At 44.9% G+C, this 18,179-nt stretch overlaps 1 protein-coding gene across 1 annotated transcript; it reads left to right on the top strand.

Moving 5' to 3' along the window:
• The first annotated feature begins 6,782 nt into the window (after window positions 1–6,782).
• Window positions 6,783–17,312, top strand: SLC30A10 (solute carrier family 30 member 10). The gene is made up of 4 exons (XM_040612032.1): window positions 6,783–7,370; window positions 7,783–7,866; window positions 11,350–11,586; window positions 12,343–17,312. Exons 1-4 carry the CDS (start codon window positions 6,881–6,883, stop codon window positions 12,816–12,818), a joined length of 1,287 nt encoding a protein of 428 aa, XP_040467966.1. The 5' UTR covers window positions 6,783–6,880; the 3' UTR covers window positions 12,819–17,312.
• Window positions 17,313–18,179: the final 867 nt, after the last annotated feature.

The following is an 18,179-nucleotide window of genomic DNA, read 5'->3' as shown; positions in this document are numbered from 1 at the left end:
AGAGTCTTTAAGAAAGACCAGACAGATGGGAAAGGACCGTGAAAGGTTTTTTAGCAATACGCTTCACTAAATTATCTTCAGATCTGTTTAGAATGCTTCACTTTCTTAAAAGAAACCTCAGAAGACAATCCGAGGGAGAGACCTTTTACTTTTCTCAATTGTTTTCAGTGAGAAAGTCTTGCATCAAAACAAGTGAAAGCAAATGTTTTGGGGCTACTTTTTTGGCCAAAATGGAAAGTGTGGAATGAAAAGTTTAAGCCTATAAGTAAAGCAAGCACAGCATCCCTGAATGGCTTTTGCAACAGCATAAAGGTAAGATCAAAACTTCTGAACCTAGATTCCAACAGCACTGGTACCACTGAACTTTGGGTAACTGCATTCGCTCTCAACCTTGAACCAATTGAATAGTAAAGGGACAGACTGAGTTACATCACGGTATCTGTGGTGAGTTGTAAGGAAATGAAAGGACTGTAAGATAACTGAGTTCAAAGTCATGAACAGTTTCAATACAAAGGTTTTTTTTTTTAAGGCCAACATGTTATATGTTAATTGCAATTGGTTTTTTTGGATGGTGTTCTGCACAGAGTTTGCTACAGGCACGTTTGGTGTCTGCTTCAGTCTAGAAATGCTGCTGGGATAGAAAAAGAAGTTTTTGCAGAAGGACTTAGGGTAATTTACAAAGATGAAATCAGTGAGTGGCTTTCTCCTCTTCATGTTCTTTGCAACATGCTGTGCTACCTCCTGGCAGGAAAAGGTGTGTGTATACGGATATACATCCACATCTTTATATGGGAAACTTAATAGAACTACACTTTTTAAAAAGTGAATTATCAAGTAGCTGAAATATTCAGGGAAGCTCTATCCAGGTGCTAGAGCAGATACTGACCGGATACATCTTTAAGTATGTAAAAGGTTTCTTTGTGTTAGATATTAAGAACAGGGAATGGTGTTTTGTAAGTAACAAACTGAACAACCATCTTAAAATAGAAAACAAATCTAACAAAACAAAGGCATTCCAGGCTAGGGATTAAATAATCTCACAGGTTCATCGTTTCAGATTGACCTACCAATGTATTCAAACCCTCTTTGGAAGGACACAAAAAATCCATTCTCCATATCCAGCTAGCCTGTGGTCTGTCTCCGGGACAGTTTCAGGACCATCACGAAGAGTCACAGCTGCAATTAAAAAAGCCAGGGACATTCACACCTCTGCACTCTGCCAAGGACGCTGATAAAACTTTCACCCAGACTGCTAAACTCTTGCAGGCTTCTGCTCCCCGGATTGAAGCAGACCCCATGAACTGATTTCCCAGCTCTCCCACCCTTAGCACATGCCAAGAACCCCCGCCTCCCTCTGCAGGTAATGTTATGAGCACGATGGGAGGGAGGTACAAATAAAAAGAACAAACGAGGGACCAGCCACCAGCAAACAGAATGCTCCTGTACTAACCATCTCCCACAGCAAGGTCTGTGGGTCGGTGTTTATTTTGTGGTTCCTTTTGTGGTCATATTTATCTGTGGCGGACGCCAACCACATTGTTTCAGTTTAGATTTGCTACGGATCTGGCCCAGCATTCCTGATTTAAAGAAACAAGCTTCACAAGCTTCCTGAGAGCCTTCAGGGCTGTCACCAGGTCTTGTTGGAATGAAGCTTAAAGGTCCACTCTCACCCACCCGTTGCGTCTCAGGCTCTTGCAGCCTGGGATGCTGCCTTTAAATGTAACGCACCTTGGGTCAGCCTTTGCTTTTTAGTGCAAATGTAGTATTTTTCTCCCCACAGCCTTAAAGCAGCACAACTCCTTTATCACGTACAGCAATGTGTGGATGTTTGTTTATTCCATTCTTTAGTTTCTTCCAGATCATTCCTGAAATATCTTTTGTAAATCATTTTTATGATGGGTTAAAAAGTAATCTCTGCCAGGACTTTGATAAGCAGGATGAAGAGTGATCTCTCTTACTTATAGTGTTCATAATTAGGTCTTTATTTTCATGACTTTTTTTTTTTACTATCCAAATTTTATAGCACCACAAGGTTATGAGTGATCTTATTTTTATTCTTCATTCAGCAGCGGAAGAACATTACCGTTGTTATTGCTGTTACTGTTGCCATATTTCATACTAACACAAAGATATGATATTTTCAAAGGCTGGTAATGGCTTCTCTGCAAGGAACAGCTAAGCAGATTTTAACCCATCACCTTGAAAATGGATAACTTGAGGAGGGTTTGACTGAAGTCTGCAAAACCGACAGTGGCGTAGGGAAGGCCAGTAGATGAGTGTTTGTTCTGTCCTCTGATAGAAGAACATGGACATACTCAATGAAACTAGCAGGGTCCAGGTTCAAGACAAAAAGAAAAAGTGATTCTTCACACCATGAGTAGGAGATGTGTGATGCTTGTTGCCAGGCAATGTTGGTCTACATCAGTGAGTGAAAGGCTGGACTAGTACATGGAAGAGAAATACATTGAGGGCTACTAAATGCAAATATCTAGCTCAGAAACTCGCTGGAGGTAGAAATACTTGAAGGATGGAAGGATATTATGGGAAAGTATCACGTATACTTAACCCTGCTCTTACAGTTACTTAAGCAGCCCCTTATGGCCACAGGCAGGGGTAGCCTGCTGGCTAGAGGGTCTGACTGCCAATGGCTAAGTGTTAAAAATTTTTGTGTTAATAACTTTAGAAACTTGGTACTTGCACCTTACAGGACTGCTTTGCATCTTTGGGGTTCAGAAGGAAAGTTGTCTTGTTTGCAGTAATTTTACCAGTTTGTAATAATTTTACCAATTTCTGCTCCTGATTAGGATGAGGAAACTGCAAGAACAACTTTTCCAGCAGTATTGTAGCTGAAACTAAAGTTGGTAAATAATTCAGAAAACTAAGGTGCTTGGACAACCCTTTCTGAACCTCCTAAGAGGGACTTGTTCAACTCAGCATAGTTAGAGAGACTGGGATATCCAGGCTGATGGTTTTGTTTAATAGTACGGAGCTCGCTCAGGCAATCTCAGTCCTGGGTGGATAAGTGGAACTGTAACGTTATGTTGTTGAATATCTGCAGTCAGTGTAAAACACACAAGGATGCTAAGCATGCTGCAAAACAATCAGAAACATGATTCCTTTCTAAAAGGATTTGAGATCAAATGTTCTGATAGTGGAAGTGGATCGGCACAAGCAGGACGGTAGTGCTGCAAGGGGGAAAGAGCCTGAGTGAAACCCCTGGTTAATGGGGTCGGTGCCTCCTATGTGCAGGATCAAGACTTTATTTTGGATTATGTGGAAGAAGATCAAGGTGCAAAAGAGCTACAGGGATAACATGCACTTCATTCTGAAAACAGGAATAAATTATTCTTGTTATTGAAATGATGACTTACTGAACAAGAAGATTGGTGTAGCTTTGTTTGGATGGCAGTTTTGGGAGTCGTTTGTCTTGAAGTGATGGTGGGACCTGGGTGGAGAGGGCTGGGGAGGCTTGTATGCGTAGTGGGGTGAGCAAAAGCTTGGATTTCCAAGAGGCTTTCCAAGCAGCCATAGTGTGAAGGGAAAGGTCCTTGTGTATGTAAGCAAGTGGAGAGAAGATGAGTAACAGAAAGCGGGAGAGAATGATCAGTTCCATAAAAAATGTTCCCTGAAGTCAGAAGACAAATGGGAATCAAATGTGAGGCAGTACTGGGAAAGGAGTAAAGGAAGAGTTGGGACCTTTGCCGTGCTTCTCTCTGAGTCTGTGGCTGACCTGTGTCCTGAAAACTGTGCAGCTTTGGTTCCCTCATCTACAAAAGATGTAGATGGGAACTGGAAAAAGTTCGGAGACAGAGCTGGACCTCTGGTCTACCCCAGCACAGACACTGCTCTGTTCCTGTGCAGCGTGTGGCTTGCAGACCGACGCTGTGCCGTGAGAGGCAGGCTGAGGTGCGTGAGCCTGATGGGCAGAAGGAAACCTCCATGGGTCAGGGGCAGAAAGAAACCACCATGGGTCAGGGGCAGAAGGAAACCACCATGGGTCGTGGGCAGAAGGAAGCCTCCATGGGTCAGGGGCAGAAGGAAACCACCATGGGTCGTGGGCAGAAGGAAGCCTCCATGGGTCAGGGGCAGAAAGAAACCACCATGGGTCAGGGGCAGAAGGAAGCCTCCATGGGTCAGGGGCAGAAAGAAACCACCATGGGTCAGGGGCAGAAGGAAGCCTCCATGGGTCAGGGGCAGAAGGAAGCCTCCATGGGTCGGAGGCTCTGCATGTGCACTGCTCCTGACTTCTTCAGTGAGTCATCTGCAATTGTGCTCCACGCCAGCGGACTTAGTCACAGCCTCATTTGCTGAAAATAGTATTTTTAGCACTATTTCTTCAAAATAACTGATATATTTTGGTTTTTGAAGTGAGTTCAGGGATATGATGTGTTACTTTTTCTCAAAGAGAATTAATGTATATTTTGTACAGAAGGAATAACGATGTTCCAGCTACTGTGTCATATCGCTTCCTAAAATAAGAACCCCTGGAAATTCTTTTCAGTTCTATGCAGGTGCAATGAGCTGGGCTGCAGTGATATTTTTTCATTATTATTATTATGAGTGAAGTGCCAGAGGCAGAATTTTCTATCATTAATTACAGTAAAGAAGATACGGTCTGTCATTTTAAAGTTTATATCTAATAGTCTAGTCAACTTCCAGTAACTCTCATGTATTTCTCTTCTTCTTGTTCAACCTGTGTCACACTGCTTTTTATTTGGCACAACTGTTTTAAGATCTGTCATCTTATGTTGGTACATGTACTTACAGAGCTGAATGTGTATCGATATAAATTATCTGCTTCCACTGTTGTGTTTGTCTTTATGGTAAGATTATTTTCCAGACATCTATTTTTACGCATTTGTTAATTTGAATATTGCAGGGTACTTTGACTGCTCGGGCATTGAATACGTGAAGGAGATGTATGAGAATCTCCAGTTAACTGGGAATTGTGCGTGTGAATCCTTGCAGATATGTGGGGGGTGATTCCCTGAATGGCTGTGCAAGCCCACTCCAGAGGTTAAGATACATCTTGGGTTACAGCAAGAAAGGCCTTGCCGGTGTACACAGAATTGAGGTGGAATTGAGAGGCCTCATTTAAAAGATGTATTCAAGCGAGGGCTCAAACTCGATTCGCAGTCAAAATACAATTGCTCCAGAGTTAGAATAAAGAGGAAATTCTCAAGGGCTTTAATGAGTTTCTGGCTGTAGAGAACACCATCTTTGGGAGGGCGGACATGCTGGTGTTCCCTGGCTGTGCTGGCTGATTATCTGATAGCGATGTGTATATATATGTACATATAGAGAGATAGATATCTCTGATAGCTTTCGTCAAGCCTGGCGGTATGTTTGATGTGGCACTTCAGCAGGTGCTGCTGTTGCTGCAGCAGTAACTCTGGCACCGGTGAACCTCTTGCATACTTGCAATGCTCCAGACTCTTGCAGAATACCATTTTAAGGACATTATTTTATTTAGGTCTTATGTCTTTTATTTATGTTTATTATTTTGGAGTCCAGTCAGGTTATCAAGACCTCACAGTTGAGGATGACTTAATTTCCCAGCACCTCCTTTGATCAGTCAGTTGCTCCCATCATCTCGAGATGCTGTATTAGCAGCCTGGCTCTGTCCTTTTTCCATTTGCACGCAGGGGTGTCACATTCCCGAGAGCCATCGTAACAACAAAAAATATCTATGAGTACGAGACAGACTTACTCACTTGTTACACTTCTTATAGACTATCCTGTAGGTTAAAGAAAAGGCACGACATGATTTTTCTCACAGGGTGATGGTGCACGTGTAGGCACTGTTTTGACACCGGTTTTGACAGGCTGGCGGCGGGCAGTGACTGGCTCAGTAGATGGCACTCTGTCCTTTCAGTTGGCCACTAAGCCACCGGGGAAGCATCCCGGGGCGCGAGCGCTGGATCCGGCACCGATCCTGCCCCGGCGGCGGCGCGGCGGGGCCCGGCGGGCGGGCAGGGGCAGTCGGCGGCTTCTCTGCGGGCGGGCGGCCCAGCCGTGCCGGGGGGCCCTTCCAGCGGGGGCTGCGCCTCCCGTGGCCCCTTGATCTCCGGTTGGTTTCGGGTTTGGCTTGTTTGGTACCACCGGCAGGTGCTCCCAGCGCCCCGGGCAGCGGCAGGGCGGGCGGGGGGTCCGCAGCTCCCAGCCGGGGGCGCGGTGCCGGTGGGGCGGAGCGGTGCGGTGCCGGTGGGGCTGTGCCGGTGTGGCGGTGCGGTGCCAGTGAGGCGGCGCGGTGCGCTGGCGGTGAGGCGGGGCGGTGCTGTGCTGTGCTGTGCTGTGCTGTGCTGTGCTGTGCTGTGCGGTGCCGGTGGGGCGGAGCGGTGCCGTGCGGTGCCGTGCGGTGGGGCGGAGCGGAGTGGTGCCGGTGTGGCTGTGCCGGTGTGGCGGTGCGGTGCCAGTGAGGCGGCGCGGCGCGGTGCGGTGGCGGTGAGGCGGGGCGGTGCTGTGCTGTGCGGTGCGGTGCCGGTGGGGCGGAGCGGAGCGGTGCTGTGCGGTGCTGTGCGGTGCCGGTGGGGCGGTGCGGTGCCGTGCGGTGCGGTGCCGGTGGGGCGGACCGGTGCGGTGGCGTGTAGCGGTGCCGTGCGGTGCGGTGCGGTGCCGGCGGGGCGGACCGGTGCGGTGGCGTGTAGCGGTGCCGTGCGGTGCGGTGCGGTGCCGGCGGGGCGGAGCGTCGCGGTGCCGGCGGGGCGGGCGGCTGCCCCCCGGGGCAGGGCGGCGGGCGGGGCCTGTGGCGGCGGCGGCGGCGTTAAGGGCCGGTTCGGCCGCCCTCGCTGCGGCTGGCGGCGCTGCTGCCGGCGGGGCATGGCCCGGCGCTAGCGGGAGCGGGGCGGCCGCGGGGCCGGTGGCCGCCATTGCCGTCGCCATGGGGCGGTACTCGGGGAAGACGTGCCGCCTCATCTTCATGCTGGTGCTGACCGCCGGCTTCTTCGTGGCCGAGCTGGTGTCGGGCTACCTGGGCAACTCCATCGCCTTGGTGTCCGACTCCTTCAACATGCTCTCGGACCTCATCTCCCTCTGCGTGGGCCTCTCCACGGGGCGCATCGCCCGCCGCAGCCACCGCGGTCCCCGCGCCACCTACGGCTACAGCCGCGCCGAGGCGGTGGGCGCCCTCAGCAACGCCGTCTTCCTCACCGCCCTCTGCTTCACCATCTTCGTGGAGGCCATCCTGCGCCTCGCCCGGCCCGAGCCCATCGATGACGCCCAGCTGGTGCTCATCGTCGGCACCCTCGGCCTCGCCGTCAACCTCGTGGGGCTCCTCGTCTTCCAGGACTGGGGCGCCTGCTGCCGCCGCCGCCACCCACCCGCCGCCACCACGGCCCGTGGCCCCCTGCCCGGGGCAGCCGATGAAGCAGGTGCCTTTCGGCTGCATCCTCGCCCGCCAGCCTTCCTCTCCCATGGCGACCTCTCCCCATCCCTCGCACCCTTCCCTTCCCTCCCCGTCCGCCCTCTCCCTCCCGGGGGCCCTCAGGACCCACCGAGCTGCTGCACCCCTGGCTGGGCCCTGCCAGCGCCCCGAGCCCACCCGTGGGCCATGGGGGGTTTCGCGCCCAGCGCTGCCTCCGTCACCTTGTACTTTACACCCGGCTGCTGGGCGGCCGCTTGGGCGGGGGGAAGGAGGTGCTGCTCGGAGGGTGCTGCGTGGAAAGTGTTCTGGCTTCTTGTGTGTCTGCTCGTCATCTTTGAAATAAGTTGGTTTTGAGAAGGTTGATGTTTTTTCTGTTTGTAGAACTTATACACAACACAGCGTTTCTTCTTTGAATGCAGGTGATTCACCAAACGACCAAAAAAGCCCTGAAGAGGGGTCTGAGAAGAAAAAAGAGAAAAAGTCCGAAGCCTTGAACATCAGAGGTAAAGCACGGGAGTATAATGCTAATATTATATTCACTTTAAACACTTTCTGGTTTCCATTTCAAACTCCACCCCACCCCACCCCCCACCCCCCCACCCCCAAATATCAGTAAGAAAAGAGCAAAAGGACTCTTCTGTGTATATGGACCCAGTTATCTTTAGCAGAAAGGTTTTGGCTGTATTGATGCAGCAGAGATAATGACAAAATAGCGTGGTGCCGAATTGGCTCCAAGTGTGCTCACATTTTGGTTTTAATTCTTTAGAAAATCGCAGCTGAACTTTTTGGAAAGGAGGCAAAGCCTGCTGCACTAAGTTCAAGTCGCTGGAGGCTTTATGGGAGGGTAAAGCAGGCAGATAAGAGGCGCTTCTTGGAGCATCACTGCTGTAGTAGTTGAACAGTTTTCAACTTCCAAAGTGCTTTTGGGCAGAAAACAGAATTTCTTTACATCCCAGGGTTGCTAATGTTTTACTGTCAGCAACAGGAAGGTGCTGAAACTGGTGCTTCTGCACGTTGTTTTTCCAGGTCCTTGAACTGTGAACCTGTCCCTCTGACAGGATCAGCCCTTCTTACATTGTAATGCAGCAGGTCGCCGGGTATTTGCAGAATGAAACAGTATAGTTACTTCTAGGAATAAATTAACCAAGTGTCTCAGTCTTTCTGTATAGGTGTTTATATGCATACATGTTTACATATGTATTCTGAGCAGAACCCAGAGCGGGTGTCTTTGAGTATATTAAACATTGAGTTTGTCAACAAAGAAAGTGCTATCAGAAAGTTGAAATGGAATGGTAGTTTCAGGCTTCTAAAGGTCACCTGTTAGCATCTGTTATACCTCCAAAGTCATGTAAATTGGCATCACATCAATTCAGCTTAAGAGGTTGACATGGCAGTCAAGCACCTGGGTTTGTTGTTGAGTATTTTTTGGTTTGGTTTTTTTTTTGGTGTGTGTCTGTCAACCTGTCTTTCAAAAGTATTTTCAGAGTTACACAAATATGGCTGTAAGGAAGGACACTTCGGAAATCAACCCATGTGCTAGAGCCACAACACTTTCCTGAATGTCTGGAAATCGGTGTCACTGGATATTGTGGCATTATAGTGGTGAGATTATTGGAGCAGGAAGAGCAAACTCACTTTCAGGGGTGGAGGAGAGAAGAATAAGAAACTGCTGAGTATATTTTAGAGAAGGCCTTGCCTGAGCAACAGTGCTTAGGCATAATGATGCTAGAAACTTTTGAGGATAAGGAGTTTTATGTCAGTTATTTTAAGATACCTGTCATCTCTGATTTTTAAAAAGAGAATTTTTCTTTAAGTGCCACTTTAGCGTGTCATCTTTGCAAAATCTATTTTTGTTGTTCTTACAAATATTCCTTGCTTCTGTAGCCGGTGCTACGTGTCTCTCAAATTCTGGTTCAAAATCTGTTTTTCCTTTGAAGTTAGTTACATAGCTATGCTTACTTCATCATCACTTGGCAAAAAAATCTGTACATTATAGAATTGGAGGCTCCCCGAAAAACATGGCTGGACAAAATGGATCGGCAGAGGAGCTGCTTCCTTGATTTTAAAAGTGGTGGGAACAGGAATCCATACATTCTGCCTGTGACAGGATTAATTACTAGTGTAAAACTATTCTTTTTACTTCTGGAGCATACGCAGAGTAGTTCAGACTTTCCAACACAAGCTGTTGGAAACTATGCATTACCTATGCTATGGTCTTACCATACTGACTTGATTTAATAAAAAGTCGTGTTCCTCTCTGTCTTATAACCGTAGCTTTGGGGACTGATAGGGAAATGGGTTCGTTTCTGCGTAGGCCCTCATTATGTGGTGCGTAACCAAGACGTAGGTATTAATGATGTTAGTAATGTAAAATAAGCATTTTCCAAATTCCTTATTCTCAATTCATAATTTGTGAAAATTCTGACATACTTTTTTCTTAATTCAAGGGAAGACTTTCTGAGACTTTTTCCTGCTCTTTTTAAGCTGTGCTCTCTAGTTAGTTGCCTTGGCAATTGCATCCTGCCTGTCCCTCTTGTTAGTGCAATAGCTGATAGCCCATGCTGAATCAGGATTATTTGTAAATGAAAAGGAAACACTGCAACTCTGTTAGGAGGAGTAAAACCCTGTGGGAGTCTGCCAAATGGGGCAGAACACGCCTGACTCCAGCAGAAAGAGCTGGGCTCACTGGAAGCTTGTACTTTCTTATCTGACCCAAGTGATTCGGCAGAACTCCAGTGGTTATTGCCTTCACTTCTCACACTGAAGATCAATGTTCGTGCACGGAGCTGGCAAGAAACAGCAGCACAGGCACAGCTCTAGGTCTTATCCAGCATCAAGCATCACCAAAGAGTCAAAACTCCTCACTCTGGTGCTAATGAGTTTCGGAGGGAGCCTTTTACGGCTTTTCGAGCCAGGAGGAAATGATTAAATTGGAGTGAAGCTCTTGAAAGTGCTTGCCATAGGGATGTTGAAAGGAGATGGTCCATTTTATTCTCTTACAGGTGCCGAATAGAAATTATTTACGAAGAAATTAAGATCATATATTTAGAAATGTTATGAATTAGGCATGGAGTGGAATGAAATCTGAGTCCGAACAGTAAAGACTGACAAAACTGGAGTGCATTTGAGCAATGACTGGAAGAGGGAAGGTTTTGTAGAGTAGTAAAGAAAAAAAAAGGAAGAGAAAAAGAGTTCTTCGATTATTGTAACTTTATAGCAAGAAGACTGCTTTGGTCAATGTAGTTGAAAGGGCAGCTAAAAACATGTTATTACAAGAGCCTGTTTTGTGTCTTTATCTTTTGTACAAAAACATATTTACAGATGTAAAAAGCGGTACCCAGCATTCCTCTTAATTCGGAGTAGTCCAGGCACATACTAAACCGTGGCATCCATGTATGACTGTCAAACCAGATTCTGAATTTCTGGGGTCTGAGGGCTAGTAGAGTTGGTGGGACAAGGTTTAATTTGACTATAATCAAGCTTGATCCAAAAATTGGAGTCTGAGGGCGTTTGGAGCCGTAAGAATAGATTTCAACAGCGTCATAGAAGCTGATGGAGGGGAATAACTGTTACTGGGGGTGGTCTGTGGCGCTCTCTGCTTCCAGGGTAGAACGGATGGATTTAGTCATCAATTTTTAATTGAGAATTGAGATTTAATGTGCCAGGATCTCTTAATAATCTGCAGGCATTTAGGCAAACACATTTTACGTTGCCATGGCATTGCAGTTGGACTGCAGTTGCCAGCGTACCCTACATGTTTAATAATGCATCCCACAATAATGCAGCTGTGGTTCAGAGTCAGTATTTCCCTTTCTTTTTTTTTTTTTTTCCCTGAAAGCTGTTATTGAAAACTTTGCTTATGATGTTAGTGCCTGGAATAACTGCATTTTTTCATGTCAAGTAGAACAGACTTGAAAAATGCAGCATTACTTTCCTCCCCTCTCAAAATAAAAACTCACTAATGGAAATTGTGCCGTTTGTTTCAGGTGTTCTTTTGCATGTTATGGGAGATGCACTTGGATCTGTGGTCGTGGTAGTTGCTGCTACAATATTCCATGTACTTCCTCTGGGGAATGCTCCATGTAATTGGCAGTGCTACATTGATCCAAGCCTGACAATAATTATGGTGTTCATCATCTTGTCTTCTGCCTTCCCACTTATCAAAGAGACCTCAATTATTTTGTTGCAGATGGTTCCCAAAGGTGTTAATATGCAACTACTGAGTAAGTCAAATTTGTTGTTGAAATGCGATTAATTTTAATGATATATTTCAATGCATATGTTATTTCTGGAATGACATGTTTGGCTTATTTACTCATAATAGCTCTAAATTCTCAAGGACTGTGAGAAATAGTCACATGCCTGTGTCCTAGCAACATGACTCAAATCTCTCTGGATTAGTTAAAGCATGCATTTTGAGAATGTGGTACTCCAACAATACATTAAAAATACCAGGTCTTGAGCTGTGAATGCTTTGTTTGGGGTGTTTGTGAAAGAAACACCACCAAATTACAGCATTTCCCAACCCTGCAGCAGCTTCTTCTGAAAGGCTTCCAAAACAGCTTAGAAATTCCCAGTGGGGTTGGTTAATGTTGTGGCATTGGGGCATTGTTCACACTGGTTAGCTGTGGGGTAGCACTGGTTATTTCTGGAGTGTTACCATGCTCAGGGCTAAAGAAACCAGCAGTTGTGGAGCCTTTGGCCAAGGAAGTGGTGCTTTAACATTGCTTCTCTGAACAGCTGCTAAACTGCCATTAGGGAGCCTGAGGGATGGGTGAACCCAAAAGGAAGGGTGGCCTGCTCCTGTGGTCACCTGGAGGCTGAACTGAAAGCAGCTGGGCATAGACCTATTTTACAAAGTACAGCTCTTTCCAAAAGACAGTTCGGAGACTGCTGCCTTCGGATGAGGCTCTTAATGAGAAAGCTAGTAATTAGCCAGTACACCAAAGCCTCTAATATCTTTCTTTCATATCTTCCAGCTGACAGACTAGCTCGTGTACCAGGGGTTAGCAGCCTGCACGAGGTGCATGTCTGGGAGCTTGCAGGTGGGAAGAATATCGCTACTCTTCATATCAAATGCCAAACCCCTACTGATTACCAAGATGCTGCTTACAAAATACGGAAGGTTTTCCACGAAGCAGGGATCCATTCTGTGACCATCCAGCCCGAGTACATCGACCGCAAGACCTCCCAGCTACTGTGCAGCTCACCCTGCATCTCAAAAGCCTGTGACTCTCAGCTGTGCTGCAGCCAGCGGGAGCCCCCCCTGGCTAAAAGTAATGGCTATACCGAGAAAAATGATAGCTGCCTTTCTGCACCGCATAAAGACAATGGTTCATGTAAAAATGATATTGAAATCCCTATTGAGTACCCACTGGTAGAGGATAGCATTAAAAATGTGAAAAATTGTGAGGCATCCGATGACAAATCGCAGCTGAGCAGTACACGACTTTAGGCAGTTCCCCCTACTCCACGTAATGTTTTTGTGGAACAAGCGTATCTTGGCTGGGAAGGGGGGCGTTGGTGGCTGTAGCTGAAGTTGGTGTGGCTAAAAGATTTCTGTGCTTTAGCTGTAAACCAAAATACGCCTGAAACCCCCTTGTATCTGAAATAAGGGTTAATATTTCCACGAAGGATGTTGCGTTCGTCTAACGTTTTTTCTGATACGGCCTAATCCAGTTCCTTACCAAACCATGTGTGAGTTTCTGTCGTTAGAGTGGGTGGGCTGTGCTGCCCTCTGCACTGATGCTTGCAGTTAATGGCCAGCGGCACTGGGAATGAAACGCTGGCCTCGTCTGCTGAAGTGAGCTGTTCTCCTGCAAGCCCTGTGGCCAGTTAATGATTGTACTGGGCTGAGTACTGTATATTTATAAAGGACTTCAGTGGAGATGCTTTACTGATCCTTAAAACCCATTTTTGCATAGACAGTTCGTGTTTAACAGTCACGCTTGTGCTTCTGGCCAGTGGGGTTTGTGAATGAAATTAAGAGGGCCTAAGGGGGAGGGGAAGCACTCGGGAATTTGAACTTGCATTGTTTTCTTGATCGACTCCTGTATTTAGGGACAGAACAGAAGCTGGTCTTGTTTCTCTGCTAGCAATACTGGAGTCCTAGCCTAATCACAGATAAGTATGCTAAGGAATAGACTTGTCACGAAAGCAAAGAAATACTAACGTTGTCTGTACTGATTCTAGCACATGGAAGTGCGGGCAGTCATCCAATTAACTTTTATCTTGTTGTGATTGTACAACTCAGTCATTTCTTTTCTTTTTTTTTCTTTCCCCTCCTGACAACGGAAGCTATAATAGCCTCGGTCTTAATTCATCATTGTGTGGGATGGTTGCAGTATCTTAAACACTGAGTGTCTGTCTTTATTCATGCTGAATAAATAAGCTAATGTGTTTATTATGAACATTTAAAATCCTGCAGTTCTATGATTAAGGCATAACTTAAGATCATATTAACTAAGAAAGCCCCTTTGAAGTTTTATGTGCAGTATTATCACTTAGAGGGAGCTTTACAGAAAATGACAGGGAATTTTTTCCTGGTTTAGTCTCAATTATTTCTTTAAAGTTCTAAGCCCTTCCCTTTGCCCTGCCTCTCCTCCCCCTGCACAAAGGTGTGTTTGGTAAAGCAGTTCCGTGGTCCTCGTGCTGCTTGCTCTTTTGAAGGCATGCAAGGGTGCTCTAAGGAAAACCAGATGATGTGCCCTGTCATCAGTGCTGGATTTAGGTCAGGAGTGTTCCCCAGGTTTCTGGGAGGGGGAACCCACTCCCTAATCCACACCGAGTATAATGTTTGGCCTTACTGGCTGTGCAGCTCAGATCCAGAAGGTTTCCAATACATTTTTCTGTCAAAAGCAGCCTTTCAATGGTCCGTGTGGCCTGGGCAGGCTGTTTCATTCATTTATTCATGGAGACAATTTATAAAATAGTGGTCTCTTTACCTCAGTGACACCTTAACAGAACGGGCAAGTGGATTTCCATCCTGGGCTGGGAAAGCACCAGTTTGAAAGCAGCCAGCTCCTTATTAATAGAGACAATTACATTAAGTCAATGAACATTAAAACACGCAGCAGGATATTCTGCTGCTTGGGAAATGGTATGTACTGAAGCAGTGATTGCAGTCTAAATAGCACATTTCTAGATTTGTAGTTAACCCTTTTAAACAGATTCTTGGGTGAATTAATATATTTTATAGCCTTCCATTGTAGGTTTGTGTTATTTAAATTAAGCTATGTGTTAGTATAATTAAAAGCTTGATCCTCCAGTCTGTGATTCTGTTGGCAGCAGCAGAAGTGAAGGCAGCAGGATCTTGCTTGGCAGTTATTGCATGAATTAATGTAAATCAGGAAACGTTTTGAGAATTGCTCTCCCTTTTGAAAGCGTGTGGCATAAAGTAAGACAGCCCTTTCTTCTGGGTATTTTTTTTGTCCTTATTTCATCTATAATGATGTTTAAATGTCAAGGTTTAGATGTAAATAACAAATATATTTATAGGGGTTTTGAGAACTGGAATAGAAGGCTCCCAAAATAACAGCAAGTTCTATGGGAGAACTTGCTTCCAAGATACCCTCTAAAACAACCACCCTTTCATAATTATGCATTTGTGTCTTAAATCAGGTATTTTTATATATATATACATTTTATTAAATGATTGAAGGATGGAATGGCAGTAGTTTACTCTGAAATTAGAGAAAACTAGTATGTGTAATGTTGGGGCATTTGACAAAATGGACCATCTTTATCCTTCTACTGTTTGTTAAAACTGTGGGGTTTTTTTAAGCTTTTAAAAGTGTTGTAACCTGAAAATACAATGAAGTAATATTCTTAAACTTTCTTTCTTGTCTGATTGAATGTACTGTAATTGTTGCCTGTGGATAAATATGAAAATACCAGGGATTATAGAAATCTTCAGGTCTAGAACTCAAGCAGATTTTAAATTTGCTTTATTACGTAAGCAAGCAAACCCAACAGAGCTATGTTATTGAGGAGATGAATTTTGCTTTTTCTGTGTAGCAACTTTCAGGGTATTCAGCTAAGGTTTCTGACCCGGTATCCTTACCTGCATCTGAGTCCTGCAACAAAATATTGTTCTTCTCTGTTTTAAGTGTGTCACAACTAGGCTGTACTGGGTGGCCCCTCTCTACTTCTGTAGAAGACCTCGTTCCAACCAGTGTGTATTTTGTATTGGCTTATTTCCCTTCAGTTCTTGCCATCTCACTTCTAATGAGGCTTACCTCATTTTGAAATACAGTATATTTCAGTATTTGCCCTTATCTGTGGGCACTTGTTCTAAATTCAGTTTTGTAGCCTATTGCACTGTCAGAAAATCTCCTTTTGGCTTCTTTAGCTTTTTTCCCCCCTCCAGTTCAGTAATGTAAAAGTACTGATGATCGCAGGTTGATTGTGCTGCTTTGTCCTCTTCAAGTACTCCCTTATGATTGCATTGTGATGGCATTTGGGTTCTCTTGCAGTGGTTACCCCTATCTGTCCATCACTGTCTGTAGCAAAGGAAATCTGCTTAAAATGCAGGTGAATTTCAACGGGTAGTCCAGTTTACGTGGCCCTCCGATCCATAACCAGTCATACGTGACCCAGTTGTATGACAATGAAACATTTGCTAGCCTTGCCAGATAGTTGTGGAGTACAAGTGAAATTTGCAGTAAATTAACATGGCATTGAATACAAAAGCAATTTACTAGCCCTCATCAGTTATGGGTCTTTTCTTAAAAGTGAATCAATTTTTTGTCACCTTTTTGTATGCGCCAAATGTGCCAATTTGATGGTTAACTTCTCCTTCTTCTGCAACTCCCTAAATGCATGCCTTGCCTTTGCTCTTCTATGTAAGGAAAAATATCTGATGCCATTTTTAGTATTGCCTTTTTTCTACCAGGTTTTCTGTTCTCTTCCTTTTCCTTGCGTTCTTCGCAATACTTATTTTGACTTGTAATGCAACCAGAGGTTTTTTCCTCTTAATGTTTTCCTTATTCTTTGTCTCTTCAAAATAAGCAGTATGGTTTTGCTAGCCCTCTGGCCATGGTGATGTACCTATAATACAGTTTAGAAATACATCTTTTATGCACTGGTTTAATTTTTGCACTCTGTTTTATTAAAATTCACCCACTTTTTGCTGCGTGATACACTTTACCATTGCAAACCACTTTTGACCCTGTTTAGCTCTTCTTCTTTCCCCCCCCTCCCCTACCTGATTGTTACCCTTACTCTTCTGAATGCTTTTATTCTGAACTTTGAAGGGGATATGCCAACAACTGAATTTTCCCCGAAGTCAAGTTTACCACCCAAGGTCTATGGATGGCTTGATGTGAGCTACTCCAAGGACTATTTTATGTCCTCTGGTCTGTGTAGAAGTGTTGTTTGTCTAAATAGTCATCCTGACATGTAAATATATTTATATACACTCAAATTCTTTACAAACACTCCACCTGAACCAACTTTTTAAAGAAGGTTGGTCTGTAAACCTGAGAAGGTATAATGAAATCAGTAGGGTTCATTAGTTGTTCATTAACACCTTAGGGGAAGGCTTGGCTCACTAATTGGAAAGCAGGTAAAAGGGATGTTTCTGAAAAGATAATTCAAAAGCTATGAAGATTTCTATAGGTTCTACTACTTACTCTGCTGTACAGCGGAAGCACTTTCTATGTTAAATACTTTATTTGAACAGCGATACCTTGATATGAGGATGTCACTGTATAAGATTGTTACATTTACGGAGTTGTGTTGCTTAAGTTTCCTCCAGTTTTTCTGTTCATTATGTCATTTAAATAATGCGCCAAAATGTAATTTCCATGATTGCTGAATCAATGAACTGTAAATCTCACCGTGGTTTTGTTAACTCTAAGTGAAAAATTACTTAAAGTTTTATGTACAGTTATATTTTTTTCAAAATGAAGTTTGAATGTCTTATAAATAAAGTGTGTTTTTAAGTAAACCTGTTGTTCTGAGTTTGATGTATGTTAGCAATAGGGAGCTTGTGTCAGTTCACATAACTTTAAGACCTTTGTGTGAATAAGGTTTGTTCTTAACCTGTGAGCTTATTGATGCTGCAAATATTGTTATGGGTTTGGAAGAAAAGGGGACAGACACTCAAAAGCTTTTTCTCTGCAAGCAGCCTGGCGTTTCCTAAGCTGGAGGTGAATTTAGAGCCCGTAACTCGGGGGTGCTGGGCAAGGATCTTGGCTGCAGCAGGATGGGCTCTTTGCAGAACGTGGGTGCTTTGGTGCTGGTTGCTGGTTGCTGGTTCTGGGTTCTGCCCGCTTGTCTGGTGTTTAGCTTCAACTCACCAACCCTCCCGCCTTCTCTGTCTTCAGGCATGCACCTCTGTGTGTGTGAGGGTGCTGACGCGTGGAGAAAGTTGACTGTATGCGTAACACCAGGTTCAGGAGAGCTTTGAGATTCTTGCTTCGGGTTTTACAACCTGAATGTGCATGTTAGAAACGAGATGAGGCCTAACACTACAAGTTTAGGTGCTGTTTTTGGAGCAGCAGTTGTGGAGGTGCCCTTATATGTTCCTCTCTCCTTAGCAACAATATCAGGTCATCTGCCACCTGGGTTCTGCCCCATTGTGTCCGATTCCCCGGCTGTCCGTGTACCTACACATTTTCGTTAATAGTCATCAATAAGGAGGCAGTAGTAGTTGTTCCTGGCTTTTTTTTTTTTTTTTAAATCTTTTGAGTATGTCCAAATTGCAGAAACTACATCAATACTCCATAAAAAATTCAGTTCAGTTTCAGCCAATATGTTGCCTGTGGCCATGTGCTTTGTTGATGTTCCTCAGCGTGTAGCTGGTGGACCACTA

Source organism: Falco naumanni, chromosome 12 (assembly GCF_017639655.2).
Source record: "Falco naumanni isolate bFalNau1 chromosome 12, bFalNau1.pat, whole genome shotgun sequence".
Classification (NCBI taxonomy): Eukaryota; Metazoa; Chordata; class Aves; order Falconiformes; family Falconidae; genus Falco; species Falco naumanni.
The sequence above is the reverse complement of the archived record's forward strand: the minus strand, read 5'-3'. Positions and strand labels throughout refer to the sequence as shown.